The sequence below is a fragment of the Oncorhynchus mykiss genome, chromosome 26 (assembly GCF_013265735.2).
Source record: "Oncorhynchus mykiss isolate Arlee chromosome 26, USDA_OmykA_1.1, whole genome shotgun sequence".
Taxonomy (NCBI): Eukaryota; Metazoa; Chordata; class Actinopteri; order Salmoniformes; family Salmonidae; genus Oncorhynchus; species Oncorhynchus mykiss.
In genome coordinates this window covers 2856960-2876684 of record NC_048590.1, presented here as the reverse complement: position 1 = coordinate 2876684, position 19725 = coordinate 2856960, and the positions used below count along the sequence as shown (strand labels likewise).

The 19725-nt window shown below is 48.5% G+C and overlaps 1 protein-coding gene and 1 long non-coding RNA gene across 3 annotated transcripts in view; both read left to right on the top strand.

Moving 5' to 3' along the window:
* Window positions 1-19725, top strand: part of LOC118944482 (sodium/hydrogen exchanger 5-like) — a 49591-nt gene that overhangs the window by 28999 nt on the left and 867 nt on the right. The window contains exons 7-14 of the mRNA XM_036964029.1: window positions 1433-1503; window positions 2215-2341; window positions 9538-9629; window positions 9923-10049; window positions 10762-10917; window positions 17591-17663; window positions 18859-18990; window positions 19117-19725. The exon at window positions 19117-19725 is cut by the window's right edge and continues 867 nt beyond it. Coding sequence (XP_036819924.1) covers window positions 1433-1503; window positions 2215-2341; window positions 9538-9629; window positions 9923-10049; window positions 10762-10917; window positions 17591-17663; window positions 18859-18990; window positions 19117-19709 — 1371 coding nt within the window. The 3' untranslated portion in view covers window positions 19710-19725. The remainder of the gene's footprint in view (window positions 1-1432; window positions 1504-2214; window positions 2342-9537; window positions 9630-9922; window positions 10050-10761; window positions 10918-17590; window positions 17664-18858; window positions 18991-19116) is intronic.
* Window positions 2845-5351, top strand: LOC118944483. 2 transcript variants are annotated; one of them, XR_005039821.1, is made up of 3 exons: window positions 2845-3355; window positions 4820-4943; window positions 5213-5351. It is a non-coding gene; the product is annotated as an uncharacterized LOC118944483 (long non-coding RNA). The 2 variants fall into 2 exon arrangements; XR_005039822.1 differs by lacking the exon at window positions 2845-3355 and adding an exon at window positions 4593-4656.

Genomic DNA, 19725 nt, shown 5'->3' with positions numbered 1-19725 from the left:
GGGCCGACTCTCTCCTGTGACAGATATGGGCTGACTCTCTCCTGTGACAGATATGGGCTGACTCTCTCCTGTGACAGATATGGGCTGACTCTCTCCTGTGACACTGTGACAGATATAGCCCGACTCTCTCCTGTGACAGATATGGGCCGACTCTCTCCTGTGACAGATATGGGCTGACTCTCTCCTGTGACACTGTGACAGATATGGGCCGACTCTCTCCTGTGACAGATATGGGCCGACTCTCTCCTGTGACACTGTGACAGATATGGGCTGACTCTCTCCTGTGACACTGTGACAGATATGGGCTGACTCTCTCCTGTGACACTGTGACAGATATGGGCCGACTCTCTCCTGTGACAGATATGGGCTGACTCTCTCCTGTGACACTGTGACAGATATGGGCCGACTCTCTCCTGTGACAGATATGGGCCGACTCTCTCCTGTGACACTGTGACAGATATGGGCTGACTCTCTCCTGTGACACTGTGACAGATATGGGCCGACTCTCTTCTGTAACACTGTGACAGATATGGCCGACTCTTCTGTAACACTGTGACAGATATGGGCCGACTCTCTCCTGTGACAGATATGGGCCGACTCTCTCCTGTGACAGATATGGGCCGACTCTCTCCTGTGACAGATATGGGCCGACTCTCTCCTGTGACAGATATGGGCCGACTCTCTCCTGTGACACTGTGACAGATATGGGCCGACTCTCTCCTGTGACACTGTGACAGATATGGGCCGACTCTCTCCTGTGACAGATATGGGCCGACTCTCTCCTGTGACAGATATGGGCCGACTCTCTCCTGTGACAGATATGGGCCGACTCTCTCCTGTGACAGATATGGGCCGACTCTCTTCTATGACACTGTGTCCCATCCATTTAGGCTGGCTATCAGTCTCTCCCCAGGCCTTTGACCTTTGACCCGACTGTGTACGGTCTCTCCCCAGGCGTTTGACCTCTGACCTGACTGTGTACGGTCTCTCCCCAGGCCTTTGACCTCTGACCTGACTGTGTACGGTCTCTCCCCAGGCCTTTGACCTCTGACCTGACTGTGTACGGTCTCTCCCCAGGCCTTTGACCTCTGACCTGACTGTGTACGGTCTCTCCCCAGGCCTTTGACCTCTGACCTGACTGTGTACGGTCTCTCCCCAGGCCTTTGACCTGACTGTGTACGGTCTCTCCCCAGGCCTTTGACCTCTGACCTGACTGTGTACGGTCTCTCCCCAGGCCTCTGACCTGACTGTGTACGGTCTCTCCCCAGGCCTTTGACCTCTGACCTGACTGTGTACGGTCTCTCCCCAGGCCTTTGACCTTTGACCTGACTGTGTACGGTCTCTCCCCATGCCTTTGACCTCTGATCTGACTGTGTACGGGCTCTCCCCAGGCCTTTGACCTCTGACCTGACTGTGTACGGTCTCTCCCCAGGCCTTTGACCATTGTCTGACAGCAGTGGAAGACATCGCTGGACTCAACGGTTACCACCACTGGAGAGACAAGTCAGTAGCCCTTAGCTCTGAAGGCAATGTTTAAACTGAAATATAATTTATTATTATTGAATATTATCCACGGGGACTCTAAAGGGTCAATCCTAACTTTCACTTCAGTTATATATTCACTGATGATGACTAAGTGGGAAGGTTAGGAGTTTTCCTTGTCACTGAAAACATACCGTGTAACACATGATATAACCTTTCCCTCTGTGGGCGTCTACATTCAGGGGGGATATATATTATATAACCTTTCCCTCTGTGAGCGTCTACATTCAGGGGGGATATATATTATATAACCTTTCCCTCTGTGGGCGTCTACATTCAGGTGTGATATATATTATATCACCTTTCCCTCTGTGGGCGTCTACATTCAGGTGGGATATATATTATATAACCTTTCCCTCTGTGGGCGTCTACATTCAGGTGGGATATATATTATATAACCTTTCCCTCTGTGGGCGTCTACATTCAGGTGGGATATATATTATATAACCTTTCCCTCTGTGGGCGTCTACATTCAGGTGTGATATATATTATATAACCTTTCCCTCTGTGGGCGTCTACATTCAGGTGGGATATATATTATATAACCTTTCCCTCTGTGGGCGTCTACATTCAGGTGGGATATATATTATATAACCTTTCCCTCTGTGGGCGTCTACATTCAGGGGGGATATATATTATATAACCTTTCCCTCTGTGGGCGTCTACATTCAGGTGGGAGCAGTTTGACAAGAACTACCTGAGCAAGCTGCTGCTGCGGAAGTCTGTGTACCGGAAGAGCGAGCTGTGGGAGGTCTATCAGAAAATCAATATTAGAGACGCCATCAGTGTTATAGACCAGGTATGAGGGAGGGAGGGAGGGAGGGAGCTGTGGGAGGTCTATCAGAAAATCAATATTAGAGACGCCATCAGTGTTATAGACCGAGTATGGGGGAGGGGAGGGGAGGGGAGGGAATGGGTGGCTCAGAGACACAACTGTTGCCATGATTTTGTCCGGTGCACAGTTGTGTTTTAAATGTCAACTACGACCACTAGATGGCACTGCTCCTCAACTCACGGCAGCATGGCAACAATGAACACCTGAATGTGTAAAGTTTCCCCGAGAGAGAGAGAGAGAGAGAGAGAGAGAGAGAGAGAGAGAGAGAGAGAGAGAGAGAGAGAGAGAGAGAGAGAGAGAGAGAGAGAGAGAGAGAGAGAGAGAGAGAGAGAGAGAGAGAGAGAGAGAGAGAGAGAGAGAGAGAGAGAGAGAGAGAGAGAGAGAGAGAGAGAGAGAGAGAGAGAGAGAGAGAGAGACAAAGAATATAGAGAAAGAGAGAGAATAGAGAGAGAAAGAGAGAGAATAGAGAGAGAATAGAGAGAGAAAGAGAGAGAATAGAGAGACAGAGAAAAGGGAGAGAGAGAATAGAGAGAGAGTAATTCATCTCTGTCTCCTCGGCTGACACCACCGCATAATCTGAGACCTGAGAGTCGCCACATCAAACATCCCATCTCTACTAGTGACATCACAGTGAGTGATGGGTTCTGCATCCTAAATGCCTCCCTAAATACTGTAGTGCACTACTGTTGACTTGGGCCCACCGGGCTCTGTTTAGAAAGTGTCACGCTTCATAAGGTACTGTTAGGGACACAGCCTTAGTGGCGAAGATGCATGACATCAGACCGCGTGACTGTGTGGGAAATAGATATGAGAGGTTTAGGAAAGTATTTCGGGGGGAATTCTTTGTTAATATCACCACCATGGTAAGAAAGGCCTGTTGGGTAGACCTGTCCTATCAGCTTACATGGCTGGAATGTTTCACAGGCGTGTGGTAGGTAGGTAGTCTTATCCTGTAGGAGAGATGTCTCCAGTAGGTAGGTAGTCTTATCCTGTAGGAGAGATGTCTCCAGTAGGTAGGTAGTCTTATCCTATAGGAGAGATGTCTCCAGTAGGTAGGTAGTCTTATCCTATACTCTATAGGAGAGATGTCTCCAGTAGGTAGGTAGTCTTATCCTGTGGGGGAGATGTCTCCAGTAGGTAGGTAGTCTTATCCTGTAGGAGAGATGTCTCCAGTAGGTAGGTAGTCTTATCCTGTAGGAGAGATGTCTCCAGTAGGTAGGTAGTCTTATCCTGTAGGAGAGATGTCTCCAGTAGGTAGGTAGTCTTATCCTGTAGGAGAGATGTCTCCAGTAGGTAGGTAGTCTTATCCTGTAGGAGAGATGTCTCCAGTAGGTAGGTAGTCTTATCCTGTAGGAGAGATGTCTCCAGTAGGTAGGTAGTCTTATCCTGTAGGAGAGATGTCTCCAGTAGGTAGGTAGTCTTATCCTGTAGGAGAGATGTCTCCAGTAGGTAGGTAGTCTTATCCTGTAGGAGAGATGTCTCCAGTAGGTAGGTAGTCTTATCCTGTAGGAGAGATGTCTCCAGTAGGTAGGTAGTCTTATCCTGTAGGAGAGATGTCTCCAGTAGGTAGGTAGTCTTATCCTGTAGGAGAGATGTCTCCAGTAGGTAGGTAGTCTTATCCTGTAGGAGAGATGTCTCCAGTAGGTAGGTAGTCTTATCCTGTAGGAGAGATGTCTCCAGTAGGTAGGTAGTCTTATCCTGTAGGAGAGATGTCTCCAGTAGGTAGGTAGTCTTATCCTGTAGGAGAGATGTCTCCAGTAGGTAGGTAGTCTTATCCTGTAGGAGAGATGTCTCCAGTAGGTAGGTAGTCTTATCCTGTAGGAGAGATGTCTCCAGTAGGTAGGTAGTCTTATCCTGTAGGAGAGATGTCTCCAGTAGGTAGGTAGTCTTATCCTGTAGGAGAGATGTCTCCAGTAGGTAGGTAGTCTTATCCTGTAGGAGAGATGTCTCCAGTAGGTAGGTAGTCTTATCCTATAGGAGAGATGTCTCCAGTAGGTAGGTAGTCTTATCCTGTAGGAGAGATGTCTCCAGTAGGTAGGTAGTCTTATCCTGTAGGAGAGATGTCTCCAGTAGGTAGGTAGTCTTATCCTGTAGGAGAGATGTCTCCAGTAGGTAGGTAGTCTTATCCTGTAGGAGAGATGTCTCCAGTAGGTAGGTAGTCTTATCCTATAGGAGAGATGTCTCCAGTAGGTAGGTAGTCTTATCCTATAGGAGAGATGTCTCCAGTAGGTAGGTAGTCTTATCCTATACTCTGTAGGAGAGATGTCTCCAGTAGGTAGGTAGTCTTATCCTGTAGGAGAGATGTCTCCAGTAGGTAGGTAGTCTTATCCTATACTCTGTAGGAGAGATGTCTCCAGTAGTTAGTTTGTTCGGTTGGTAGGTAGTCTTATCCTATACTCTGTAGGAGAGATGTCTCCAGTAGTTAGTTTGTTCGGTTGGTAGGTAGTCTTATCCTATACTCTGTAGGAGAGATGTCTCCAGTAGGTAGGTAGTCTTATCCTGTAGGAGAGATGTCTCCAGTAGGTAGGTAGTCTTATCCTGTAGGAGAGATGTCTCCAGTAGGTAGGTAGTCTTATCCTATACTCTGTAGGAGAGATGTCTCCAGTAGTTTGTTTGTTTGTTTGTTTGTTTGTTTGTTTGTTTGTTTGTTCGGTCGGTAGGTAGGTAGTCTTATCCTATACTCTGAGGAGAAATGTCTCCAGTAGTTTGTTTGTTCGTTTGTTTGTTTGTTTGTTTGTTTGTTTGTTTGTTTGTTTGTTTGTTTGTTCGGTAGGTAGTCTTATCCTATACTCTGTAGGAGAGATGTCTCCAGTAGTTAGTTTGTTCGGTCGGTAGGTAGTCTTATCCTATACTCTGTAGGAGAGATGTCTCCAGTAGGTAGGTAGTCTTATCCTGTAGGAGAGATGTCTCCAGTAGGTAGGTAGTCTTATCCTGTAGGAGAGATGTCTCCAGTAGGTAGGTAGTCTTATCCTGTAGGAGAGATGTCTCCAGTAGGTAGGTAGTCTTATCCTGTAGGAGAGATGTCTCCAGTAGGTAGGTAGTCTTATCCTATACTCTGTAGGAGAGATGTCTCCAGTAGGTAGGTAGTCTTATCCTATAGGAGAGATGTCTCCAGTAGGTAGGTAGTCTTATCCTGTAGGAGAGATGTCTCCAGTAGGTAGGTAGTCTTATCCTATACTCTGTAGGAGAGATGTCTCCAGTAGGTAGGTAGTCTTATCCTGTAGGAGAGATGTCTCCAGTAGGTAGGTAGTCTTATCCTATAGGATAGATGTCTCCAGTAGGTAGGTAGTCTTATCCTATAGGAGAGATGTCTCCAGTAGGTAGGTAGTCTTATCCTGTAGGAGAGATGTCTCCAGTAGGTAGGTAGTCTTATCCTGTAGGAGAGATGTCTCCAGTAGGTAGGTAGTCTTATCCTGTAGGAGAGATGTCTCCAGTAGGTAGGTAGTCTTATCCTATACTCTGTAGGAGAGATGTCTCCAGTAGTTTGTTTGTTTGTTTGTTTGTTTGTTTGTTTGTTTGTTTGTTCGGTTGGTAGGTAGTCTTATCCTATACACTGTAGGAGAGATGTCTCCAGTAGGTAGGTAGTCTTATCCTGTAGGAGAGATGTCTCCAGTAGGTAGGCAGTCTTATCCTATACTCTGTAGGAGAGATGTCTCCAGTAGGTAGGTAGTCTTATCCTGTAGGAGAGATGTCTCCAGTAGGTAGGTAGTCTTATCCTATAGGATAGATGTCTCCAGTAGGTAGGTAGTCTTATCCTATAGGAGAGATGTCTCCAGTAGGTAGGTAGTCTTATCCTGTAGGAGAGATGTCTCCAGTAGGTAGGTCGTCTTATCCTGTAGGATACATGTCTCCAGTAGGTAGGTAGTCTTATCCTGTAGGAGAGATGTCTCCAGTAGGTAGGTAGTCTTATCCTATACTCTGTAGGAGAGATGTCTCCAGTAGTTTATTTGTTTGTTTGTTTGTTTGTTTGTTTGTTTGTTTGTTCGGTTGGTAGGTAGTCTTATCCTATACACTGTAGGAGAGATGTCTCCAGTAGGTAGGTAGTCTTATCCTGTAGGAGAGATGTCTCCAGTAGGTAGGTAGTCTTATCCTATACTCTGTGGGAGAGATGTCTCCAGTAGTTAGTTTGTTCGGTCGGTAGGTAGTCTTATCCTATACTCTGTAGGAGAGATGTCTCCAGTAGTTAGTTTGTTCGGTAGGTAGGTAGTCTTATCCTATACACTGTAGGAGAGATGTCTCCAGTAGGTAGGTAGTCTTATCCTGTAGGAGAGATGTCTCCAGTAGGTAGGTAGTCTTATCCTATACTCTGTAGGAGAGATGTCTCCAGTAGGTAGGTAGTCTTATCCTGTAGGAGAGATGTCTCCAGTAGGTAGGTAGTCTTATCCTATAGGATAGATGTCTCCAGTAGGTAGGTAGTCTTATCCTATAGGAGAGATGTCTCCAGTAGGTAGGTAGTCTTATCCTGTAGGAGAGATGTCTCCAGTAGGTAGGTAGTCTTATCCTGTAGGATACATGTCTCCAGTAGGTAGGTAGTCTTATCCTGTAGGAGAGATGTCTCCAGTAGGTAGGTAGTCTTATCCTATACTCTGTAGGAGAGATGTCTCCAGTAGTTTATTTGTTTGTTTGTTTGTTTGTTTGTTTGTTTGTTTGTTCGGTTGGTAGGTAGTCTTATCCTATACACTGTAGGAGAGATGTCTCCAGTAGGTAGGTAGTCTTATCCTGTAGGAGAGATGTCTCCAGTAGGTAGGTAGTCTTATCCTATACTCTGTGGGAGAGATGTCTCCAGTAGTTAGTTTGTTCGGTCGGTAGGTAGTCTTATCCTATACTCTGTAGGAGAGATGTCTCCAGTAGTTAGTTTGTTCGGTAGGTAGGTAGTCTTATCCTATACTCTGTAGGAGAGATGTCTCCAGTAGTTAGTTTGTTTGTTTGTTTGGTTGTTTGTTTGTTTGTTTGTTTGTTTGTTTGTTGGTTTTTTTGTTCGGTTGGTACCAGACTGTTTCCTAGGAGGTGTTTAACTCCACCCAGACTGTTTCCTAGGAGGTGTTTAAACTCCACCCAGACTGTTTCCTAGGAGGTGTTTAACTCCACCCAGACTGTCTCCTAGGAGGTGTTTAACTCCACCCAGACTGTTTCCTAGGAGGTGTTTAACTAACTCCACCCAGACTGTTTCCTAGGAGGTGTTTAACTCCACCCAGACTGTTTCCTAGGAGGTGTTTAACTCCACCCAGACTGTTTCTGAGGAGGTGTTTAACTAACTCCACCCAGACTGTTTCCTAGGAGGTGTTTAACTCCACCCAGACTGTTTCCTAGGAGGTGTTTAACTCCACCCAGACTGTTTCCTAGGAGGTGTTTAACTCCACCCAGACTGTTTCCTAGGAGGTGTTTAAACTCCACCCAGACTGTTTCCTAGGAGGTGTTTAACTAACTCCACCCAGACTGTTTCCTAGGAGGTGTTTAACTCCACCCAGACTGTTTCTGAGGAGGTGTTTAACTAACTCCACCCAGACTGTTTCTGAGGAGGTGTTTAACTAACTCCACCCAGACTGTTTCTGAGGAGGTGTTTAAACTCCACCCAGACTGTTTCCTAGGAGGTGTTTAGCTAACTCCACCCAGACTGTTTCTGAGGAGGTGTTTAACTCCACCCAGACTGTTTCTGAGGAGGTGTTTAAACTCCACCCAGACTGTTTCTGAGGAGGTGTTTAAACTCCACCCAGACTGTTTCCTAGGAGGTGTTTAACTCCACCCAGACTGTTTCCTAGGAGGTGTTTAACTAACTCCACCCAGACTGTTTCCTAGGAGGTGTTTAACTCCACCCAGACTGTTTCTGAGGAGGTGTTTAACTAACTCCACCCAGACTGTTTCCTAGGAGGTGTTTAACTCCACCCAGACTGTTTCTGAGGAGGTGTTTAACTCCACCCAGACTGTTTCCTAGGAGGTGTTTAACTCCACCCAGACTGTTTCCTAGGAGGTGTTTAACTAACTCCACCCAGACTGTTTCCTAGGAGGTGTTTAACTCCACCCAGACTGTTTCTGAGGAGGTGTTTAACTAACTCCACCCAGACTGTTTCCTAGGAGGTGTTTAACTCCACCCAGACTGTTTCTGAGGAGGTGTTTAACTCCACCCAGACTGTTTCCTAGGAGGTGTTTAACTCCACCCAGACTGTTTCCTAGTAGGTGTTTAACTAACTCCACCCAGACTGTCTCCTAGGAGGTGTTTAACTCCACCCAGACTGTTTCCTAGTAGGTGTTTAACTAACTCCACCCAGACTGTTTCCTAGGAGGTGTTTAACTCCACCAGACTGTTTCCTAGGAGGTGTTTAACTAACTCCACCCAGACTGTTTCCTAGGAGGTGTTTAACTCCACCCAGACTGTTTCTGAGGAGGTGTTTAACTAACTCCACCCAGACTGTTTCTGAGGAGGTGTTTAACTAACTCCACCCAGACTGTTTCTGAGGAGGTGTTTAACTAACTCCACCCAGACTGTTTCCTAGGAGGTGTTTAACTCCACCCAGACTGTTTCTGAGGAGGTGTTTAACTCCACCCAGACTGTTTCCTAGGAGGTGTTTAACTCCACCCAGACTGTTTCCTAGGAGGTGTTTAACTCTACCCAGACTGTTTCCTAGGAGGTGTTTAACTCCACCCAGACTGTTTCCTAGGAGGTGTTTAACTAACTCCACCCAGACTGTTTCCTAGGAGGTGTTTAACTCCACCCAGACTGTTTCCTAGGAGGTGTTTAACTCCACCCAGACTGTTTCCTAGGAGGTGTTTAACTAACTCCACCCAGACTGTTTCCTAGGAGGTGTTTAACTCCACCCAGACTGTTTCCTAGGAGGTGTTTAACTCCACCCAGACTGTTTCCTAGGAGGTGTTTAACTCCACCCAGACTGTTTCTGAGGAGGTGTTTAAACTCCACCCAGACTGTTTCCTAGGAGGTGTTTAACTCCACCCAGACTGTTTCTGAGGAGGTGTTTAACTAATTCCACCCAGACTGTTTCTGAGGAGGTGTTTAACTTCACCCAGACCTGTTTTGTGATCCATTACATTTTGACTGTCCACTTTAGTCCAGACTCACCATTTTATAAAACCTTTTCAGACAACGTGAGGTGTTTTGAGGATGAGTTGACCCTGAACTTTAACCCCTGTGTGTGTCTCCTGAACAGGGTGGCAACGTGCTGACCTCTGCAAGGCTCTCTCTGCCCTCCATGGCCTCCAGGGCATCTTTCCCAGAGGTCACCAACGTCACCAACTACCTGTGAGTTAAGTCTCTGTGTGTGTGTGTGTGTGTGTGTGTGTGTGTGTGTGTGTGTGTGTGTGTGTGTGTGTGTGTGTGTGTGTGTGTGTGTGTGTGTGTGTGTGTGTGTGTACTTATTAATAGCACTGGGTGTGACCGTGTTCAGTGTCATATCTGCAGCTGTCTATTAATGGCACTGGGTCACTGGGTCACTGGGTGTGACCGTGCTTTTCCAAACAATACCCAGTCTTTATGAACTCCCCTGTGGGGTCCCAGCCCAACCACTGCTAACAGTCTTTACTCTAACCCTACAGGAGAGAGAACGGTAGTGGGGTCTGTCTGGACCTCCAGGTGATTGACAACGTGCCGGGAGCCAAGGTGGAGGAGGAGTCAGAAACGCATCACTTCCTGGCTGGGAACCTGTACAAGCCCAGGAGACGGGTACGGCCCTGTCAGCACTGTCACACAGACGGGCTGGCTGGCTGGCTGGCTGGCTGGGCTTCTCACGCTAGGCTATATAGAATAGAATGGGACACGCACAATGACATTGACAAAATGTACATTCCAGACAGCTTCAGCAGGACTTACTCTCCAAAACAAATGTCACATCAGGCCTAAAACTCTTATCTCCTCTCCTCCCTGTCCTCTTATCTCCTCTCCTCCCTGTCCTCTTATCTCCTCTCCTCCCTGTCCTCTTATCTCCTCTCCTCCATGTCCTCTTATCTCCTCTCCTCCCTGTCCTCTTATCTCCTCTCCTCCCTGTCCTCTTATCTCCTCTCCTCCCTGTCCTCTTATCTCCTCTCCTCCCTGTCCTCTCCTCCCTGTCCTCTCCTCCCTGTCCTCTCCTCCCTGTCCTCTTATCTCCTCTCCTCCCTGTCCTCTTATCTCCTCTCCTCCCTGTCCTCTTATCTCCTCTCCTCCCTGTCCTCTTATCTCCTCTCCTCCCTGTCCTCTTATCTCCTCTCCTCCCTGTCCTCTCCTCTCTGGGACCAATCATATAACCCCGCCCCCCCATAGTACCAGTGGGGGACCACTAGCATCAGGACAGAGAGATCTGCATTGTATAACTACAATATGACTTGCTTTCCCCTCCTCTCTCTCTCGCTTTTTCTCTCTCTCTCCGTCTATCTCTCTCTCTCTCCCCCCTCCATAGTACCAGTCCCACTACAGCAGACACTTCATGACAGTGGGGGACCACGAGCGTCAGGACAGAGAGATCTTCCAGAGAAATATGAAGAGCCGCATGGAGACGTTCAAGACCACCCGACACAAACGCCACAGCCACAAGAAGGACCGCAGCCAGAAAAAGGCAGGGACCCCTAAAAGAAATGATTGGATGTTATTATCTCTGTGTAACTTCAGCAGGGAGCCAGGATAGGGGGAGACTTTAGCATCTCTAAAATAAATGATTGGATGTTATTATCTCTGTGTAACTTCAGCAGGGAGCCAGGATAGGGGGAGACTTTAGCATCTCTAAAATAAATGATTGGATGTTATTATCTCTGTGTAACTTCAGCAGGGAACCAGGATAGGGGAGACTTTAAATCAAATCAAATTCATTTATATAGCCCTTCGTACATCAGCTGATATCTCAAAGTGCTGTACAGAAACCCAGCCTAAAACCCCAAACAGCAAGCAATGCAGGTGTAGAAGCACGGTGGCTAGGAAAAACTCCCTAGAAAGGCCAAAACCTAGGAAGAAACCTAGAGAGGAACCAGGCTATGTGGGGTGTCCAGTCCTCTTCTGGCTGTGCTGGGTGGAGATTATAACAGAAGATGGCCAAGATGTTCAAATGTTCATAAATGACCAGCATGGTCCAATAATAATAAGGCAGAACAGTTGAAACTGGAGCAGCAGCACGGCCAGGTGGACTGGGGACAGCAAGGAGTCATCATGTCAGGTAGTCCTGCGGCATGGTCCTAGGGCTCAGGTCCTCCGAGAGAGAGAAAGAAAGAGAGAAAGAGAGAATTAGAGAGAGCACACTTAAATTCACACAGGAAAATAAAATAATTGATTGGATGTTATTATCTCTGTGTAACTTCAGCAGGGAGCCAGGATAGGGGTAGACTTTAGCATCTCTAAAATAATTGATTGGATGTTATTATCTCTGTGTAACTTCAGCAGGGAGCCAGGATAGGGGGAGACTTTAGCATCTCTAAAATAAATGATTGGATGTTATTATCTCTGTGTAACTTCAGCAGGGAGCCAGGATAGGGGGAGACTTTAGCATCTCTAAAATAAATGATTGGATGTTATTATCTCTGTGTAACTTCAGCAGGGAGCCAGGATAGGGGGAGACTTTAGCATCTCTAAAATAAATGATTGGATGTTATTATCTCTGTGTAACTTCAGCAGGGAGCCAGGATAGGGGGAGACTTTAGCATCTCTAAAATAAATTATTGGATTGGAGAAAGGTTTAATCTCTCGGGACCAAATCAATATTTAAATTTGTAATTTTTTAAATTTAACCTTTATTTAGCTAGGCAAGTCAGTTAAGAACAAATTCTTATTTACAATGACGGCCTAGGAACAGTGGGTTAACTGCCTGTTCAGGGGGCAGAACGACAGATGTTTTACCTTGTTAGCTCAGGGATTCGATCCAGCAACCTTTCGGTTACTATTCCAACGCTCTAACCACTAGGCTACCTGCTGGTTACTAGTCCAACATTCTAACCACTAGGCTACCTGCTGGTTACTAGTCCAACACTCTAACCACTAGGCTAACTGCTGGTTACTAGTCCAACGCTCTAACCACTAGGCTACCTGCTGGTTACTAGTCCAACGCTCTAACCACTAGGCTACCTGCTGGTTACTAGTCCAACACTCTAACCACTAGGCTACCTGCTGGTTACTAGTCCAACGCTCTAACCACTAGGCTAACTGCTGGTTACTAGTCCAACGCTCTAACCACTAGTCTACCTGCTGGTTACTAGTCCAACGCTCTAACCACTAGTCTACCTGCTGGTTACTGACCCAACGCTCTAACCACTAGGCTACCTGCTGGTTACTAGTCCAACGCTCTAACCACTAGTCTACCTGCTGGTTACTGACCCAACGCTCTAACCACTAGGCTACCTGCTGGTTACTAGTCCAACGCTCTAACCACTAGTCTACCTGCTGGTTACTGAACCAACGCTCTAACCACTAGGCTACCTGCTGGTTACTAGTCCAACGATCTAACCACTAGTCTACCTGCTGGTCCAACACTCTAACCACTAGGCTACCTGCTGGTTACTAGTCCAACGATCTAACCACTAGTCTACCTGCTGGTTACTAGTCCAATGCTCTAACCACTAGTCTACCTGCTGGTTACTAGTCCAACACTCTAACCACTAGTCTACCTGCTGGTTACTAGTCCAACGCTCTAACCACTAGTCTACCTGCTGGTTACTAGTCCAACACTCTAACCACTAGGCTACCTGATGGTTACCGGCCCAACGCAATAACCACTAGACTACCTGCTGGTTGCTAGTCCAACACTCTAACCACTAGACTACCTGCCGTCCCTCCACTCTAACCACTAGTCTACCTGCCGTCCCTCCACTCTAACCACTAGTCTACCTGCCGTCCCTCCACTCTAACCACTAGTCTACCTGCCGCCCCTCCACTCTAACCACTAGTCTACCTGCCTCCCCTCCACTCTAACCACTAGTCTACCTGCCGTCTCTCCAATCTAACCAGTAGTCTACCTGCCTCCCCTCCACTCTAACCACTAGTCTACCTGCCGTCCCTCCACTCTAACCACTAGCCTACCTAGTGATCTTTTAATCTGAGCATATGGCACCATATCTTAATGTAGTGCAGGCTAAACTGGGCTGGGTCTTCTTTGTGTTGTGCTGGGTTGTCTATGTTGGACAGGGTTGGTTGTCCTTCACAGTCTGTGCATAACATCCTATATTCATTTCCTGGAGACTAAGTGTTTATATTGAGGCTGGGATTTGGCCATGACTAGGCTGTGCTGTGCTGGACTGGGCTGTTTGTCCCTGAGCCTACAGAGGTCAAACGCTAAAGGTCACACATCGACTGGGTTTAAGACAGGGCAGGGCTGGGTTGGACTGGGCTGTTTGTCCCTGAGCCTACAGAGGTCAAACGCTTAAGGTCACACATCGACTGGGTTTTAGGCAGGGCTGTGCTGGGTTGGACTGGGCTGGGCTGTTTGTATCTGAGCCTACAGAGGTCAAACGCTTAAGGTCACACATCGACTGGGTTTTAGGCAGGGCTGTGCTGGGTTGGACTGGGCTGGGCTGTTTGTATCTGAGCCTACAGAGGTCAAATGCTTAAGGTCACACATCGACTGGGTTTTAGGCAGGGCTGGGTTGGACTGGGCTGTTTGTCCCTGAGCCTACAGAGGTCAAACGCTTAAGGTCACACATCGACTGGGTTTTAGGCAGGGCTGGGTTGTCTGTACTGGGTTTTAGACAGGCTAGGCTGGGTTGTCTGTACTGGGTTTTAGACAGGCTGGGCTGGGTTGTCTGTACTGGGTTTTAGACAGGGTGGGCTGGGCTCTGTACTGGGTTTTAGACAGGGCTGGGTTGGGTTGTCTGTACTGGGTTTTAGACAGGGCTGGGTTGGGTTGTCTGTACTGGGTTTTAGACAGGGCTGGGTTGGGTTGTCTGTACTGGGTTTTAGACAGGGCTGGGCTGGGCTCTGTACTGGGTTTTAGACAGGGCTGGGTTGGGTTGTCTGTACTGGGTTTTAGCCAAGGCTTTCAACAGTATAGCCAGGGTCTTCAACAGTATAGCCAGCAGGGCCTTCAACAGTATAGCCAGGGTACTTCAACAGTATAGCCAGGGTACTTCAACAGTATAGCCAGGGTACTTCAACAGTATAGCCAGGGCCTTCAACAGTATAGCCAGGGTACTTTAACAGTATAGCCAGGCCCTTCAACAGTATAGCCAGGGTACTTCAACAGTATAGCCAGGGTACTTCAACAGTATAGCCAGGCCTTCAACAGTATAGCCAGGGTACTTCAACAGTATAGCCAGGGTACTTCAACAGTATAGCCAGGGTACTTCAACAGTATAGCCAGGGTACTTCAACAGTATAGCCAGGGTACTTCAACAGTATAGCCAGGGCCTTCAACAGTATAGCCAGGGTACTTCAACAGTATAGCCAGGCCCTTCAACAGTATAGCCAGGGTACTTCAACAGTATAGCCAGGGTACTTCAACAGTATAGCCAGGCCCTTCAACAGTATAGCCAGGGTACTTCAACAGTATAGCCAGGGTACTTCAACAGTATAGCCAGGGTACTTCAACAGTATAGCCAGTGTACTTCAACAGTATAGCCAGGGTACTTCAACAGTATAGCCAGGGCCTTCAACAGTATAGCCAGGGAACTTCAACAGTATAGCCAGGCCTTCAACAGTATAGCCAGGGCCTTCAACAGTATAGCCAGGGCCTTCAACAGTATAGCCAGGGTACTTCAACAGTATAGCCAGGGTACTTCAACAGTATAGCCAGGGTACTTCAACAGTATAGCCAGGGTACTTCAACAGTATAGCCAGGGTACTTCAACAGTATAGCCAGGGCCTTCAACAGTATAGCCAGGGCCTTCAACAGTATAGTCAGGGTACTTCAACAGTATAGCCAGGGTACTTCAACAGTATAGCCAGGCCTTCAACAGTATAGCCAGGGTACTTCAACAGTATAGCCAGGCCTTCAACAGTATAGCCAGGCTCTTCAACAGTATAGCCAGGCCCTTCAACAGTATAGCCAGGGCCTTCAACAGTATAGCCAGGGTACTTCAACAGTATAGCCAGGCCTTCAACAGTATAGCCAGGCCTTCAACAGTATAGCCAGGCCTTCAACAGTATAGCCATGCCCTTCAACAGTATAGCCAGGCCCTTCAACAGTATAGCCAGGGCCTTCAACAGTATAGCCAGGGTACTTCAACAGTATAGCCAGGGTACTTCAACAGTATAGCCAGGCCCTTCAACAGTATAGCCAGGGTACTTCAACAGTATAGCCAGGGTACTTCAACAGTATAGCCAGGGTACTTCAACAGTATAGCCAGGCCTTCAACAGTATAGCCAGGCCTTCAACAGTATAGCCAGGCCTTCAACAGTATAGCCATGCCCTTCAACAGTATAGCCAGGCCCTTCAACAGTATAGCCAGGGCCTTCAACAGTATAGCCAGGGTACTTCAACAGTATAGCCAGGGTACTTCAACAGTATAGCCAGGCCCTTCAACAGTATAGCCAGGGTACTTCAACAGTATAGCCAGGGTACTTCAACAGTATAGCCAGGGTACTTCAACAGTATAGCCAGGCCCTTCAACAGTATAGCCAGGGTACTTCAACAGTATAGCCAGGGTACTTCAACAGTATAGCCAGGGTACTTCAACAGTATAGCCAGGGCCTTCAACAGTATAGCCAGGGTACTTCAACAGTATAGCCAGGGTACTTCAACAGTATAGCCAGGGTACTTCAACAGTATAGCCAGGCCCTTCAACAGTATAGCCAGGGCCTTCAACAGTATAGCCAGGGTACTTCAACAGTATAGCCAGGGTACTTCAACAGTATAGCCAGGGTACTTCAACAGTATAGCCAGGGTACTTCAACAGTATAGCCAGGCCCTTCAACAGTATAGCCAGGGATTTCAACAGTATAGCCAGGCCCTTCAACAGTATAGCCAGGCCCTTCAACAGTATAGCCAGCAGGGCCTTCAACAGTATAGCCAGCAGGGCCTTCAACAGTATAGCCAGGGTACTTCAACAGTATAGCCAGGGTACTTCAACAGTATAGCCAGGGCCTTCAACGGTATAGCCAGCAGGGCCTTCAACAGTATAGCCAGGGCTTTCAACAGTATAGCCAGGGTACTTCAACAGTATAGCCAGGGTACTTCAACAGTATAGCCAGGGTACTTCAACGGTATAGCCAGCAGGGCCTTCAACAGTATAGCCAGGGCCTTCAACGGTATAGCCAGGGCCTTCAACGGTATAGCCAGGGCCTTCAACAGTATAGCCAGGGCCTTCAACAGTATAGCCAGGCCCTTCAACAGTATAGCCAGGGCCTTCAACAGTATAGCCAGGCCCTTCAACAGTATAGCCAGGGCCTTCAACAGTATAGCCAGGGTCTTCAACAGTATAGCCAGGGCCTTCAACGGTATAGCCAGCAGGGCCTTCAACGGTATAGCCAGAGCATTGGACCGTCCTCTGTTGCGGATGGGAGAAATAGGAAGTAATCAGAAGTGGGAGGAGCTGTAGGAGGATTGCCTAATGGTATTGGCTGGAATGGAATCAAACACATGGAAACAATATGTTTGACTTTGTTTGCATTGATTCCGTTCCAGCCATTACAATGAGCCTGTCCCTCCCTCCCACCAGCCTCCTCTGGAATGAATCATATGGTGTTGGTTTCTTGTGGGTCCTGCCGGGTTTCCTGTGAGTCCTGTCTGGTTTCCTGTGGGTCCTGCCTGGTTTCCTGTGGGTCCTGCCTGGTTTCCTGTGGGTCCTGCCTGGTTTCCTGTGGGTCCTGCCTGGTTTCCTGTGGGTCCTGTCTGGTTTCCTGTGGGTCCTGTCTGGTTTCCTGTGGGTCCTGCCTGGTTTCCTGTGGGTCCTGCCTGGTTTCCTGTGGGTCCTGTCTGGTTTCCTGTGGGTCCTGTCTGGTTTCCTGTGGGTCCTGTCTGGTTTCCTGTGGGTCCTGTCTGGTTTCCTGTGGGTCCTGTCTGGTTTCCTGTGGGACCTGCCTGGTTTCCTGTGGGTCTTGCCTGGTTTCCTGTGGGTCCTGCCTGGTTTCCTGTGGGCCCTGCCTGGTTTCCTGTGGGTCCTGCCTGGTTTCCTGTGGGTCCTGCCTGGTTTCCTGTGGGTCCTGTCTGGTTTCCTGTGGGTCCTGCCTGGTTTCCTGTGGGTCCTGACTGGTTTCCTGTGGGTCTTGCCTGGTTTCCTGTGGGTCCTGCCTGGTTTCCTGTGGGTCCTGCCTGGTTTCCTGTGGGTCCTGCCTGTAATAGACATTCTAACGGGTGTTTTCTCTCCCTCCTACAGCGGAGAGGATCAGACGTTAAAGAACAGGACCTCAACGACAAACCTCGACGGAACGTCAGCTGGCAGGACAAAGGTGAGTCACTCCCTTAAACACACTGGAAATGGAGTCAGGCCTCAGTGATTTCAATAGCATTCCTTCATAGCCTGTGTTCCCAGTTCTCACTCGCTCAAACTAATTTCTGTGGGTTCTGGAATCTAGGGCTACGTTCCAATATCCACACTAGTACATTATCTAGGATGCTCAGGCATGACATTGGTTCACACTAGGTAGTATGTAAGTGTGGACACTGGGACAGAGCATAGGAGTTGGTTGTAAAAATAAAAGATAGTTGCTATCATTGATCATGATTGATATTGTTCATGTGTCTACGATGCCCCCTCAAATCCTATGGTGGTGCATTGTGGGTAGGGTAGTGTTCATGTGTCTATGATGCCTCCTCCGATCCTATGGTGGTGCATTGTGGGTAGGGTAGTGTTCATGTGTCTATGATGCCTCCTCCGATCCTATGGTGGTGCATTGTGGGTACTGTAGTGTTCATGTGTCTGTGATGTCCCCTCAGAGCCTGTGAAGGTGCATTGTGGGTACTGTAGTGTTCATGTGTATGTGATGCCCTCTCAGATCCTGTGGTGGTGCATTGTGGGTACTGTAGTGTTCATGTGTCTGTGATGCCCCCTCAGATCCTGTGGTGGTGCATTGTGGGTACTGTAGTGTTCATGTGTCTGTGATGCCCCCTCAGATCCTGTGGTGGTGCATTGTGGGTACTGTAGTGTTCATGTGTCTGTAATGTCCCCTCAGAGCCTGTGAAGGTGCATTGTGGGTACTGTAGTGTTCATGTGTCTGTGATGCCCTCTCAGATCCTGTGGTGGTGCATTGTGGGTACTGTAGTGTTCATGTGTCTGTGATGTCCCCTCAGAGCCTGTGAAGGTGCATTGTGGGTACTGTAGTGTTCATGTGTCTGTGATGTCCTCTCAGATCCTGTGGTGGTGCATTGTGGGTACTGTAGTGTTCATGTGTCTGTGATGTCCCCTCAGAGCCTGTGAAGGTGCATTGTGGGTACTGTAGTGTGCATGTGTCTGTGATGCCCTCTCAGATCCTGTGGTGGTGCATTGTGGGTACTGTAGTGTTCATGTGTCTTTGATGCCCCCTCAGATCCTGTGGTGGTGCATTGTGGGTACTGTAGTGTTCATGTGTCTGTGATGCCCCCTCAGATCCTGTGGTGGTGCATTGTGGGTACTGTAGTGTTCATGTGTCTGTGATGCCCCCTCAGATCCTGTGGTGGTGACAGTGGAGTCTGAGGATGAGAAGGGGGAACACTTGGAGCCAGAGAAGGAGGAGGACGTTGGCATCACCTTTGTGGCTCGAAAGGTTCCAGACACGCCCAAAGAACGACCCAAATCTGGTAAGGACACATTGACACAGGAGAGACTAGAAACCTAAGAAAATGGCCTGGTGTCCCTGTCTAAATACTGTACTAATACAGAATTCTGACTGTATTCTCCTCTGTCTGACCTGTGTCCTGTCTCAGTCCCGGCTGGTCTGGAGGTGTGTCAGAGCCCCTCCGTGGCCCCGCCCTCCCCCACCTGCAGTGAGAGGAACCTGCCCTGGAAGGGCGGTATCGGAACCCTGCCGGTGTGTGTTTCCATGGAGGCTACTAAAATCATCCCCATAGACCTGCAGCAGGCGTGGAACCAGAGCATCTCCTCCTTAGAGAGCCTGGCCTCTCCGCCGGGCCCCGTAGAGCCCTTACACCCCCGCGTCAGCGCCCTCTCCAGGCTGGGAGGGCAACGTCCTGTCTCATACTCTGGTAGTGGAGTTAGTGGCTCTGGTTTTGGATCCAGAGGGGCTGGGTCAATAGTGGCTCAGGGCATCGCTCGGTTTGAGTTCCCTCCAGGAGGAGAGGAGAAGGAGGAGGAAGAGGGAGCCTTGTCTGATCAGGAGCAGGAGCTGCAGCCCCTCGTGTCATCCTCTGTGAGGCCCCCAGGCCCCCCGCCCCCTCCCCCCCTGGCCCAGGGTCTAGGGCGGAGGAGGAACCCCTGTGTGTACCTGAGGAGCCTGGTCACAGCGCCCCCTCCTGGCAGTGAGCCGCTGGCACGCAGCAGAGGGCCCACTCAGCTTTAATAGCTCCAACCACATC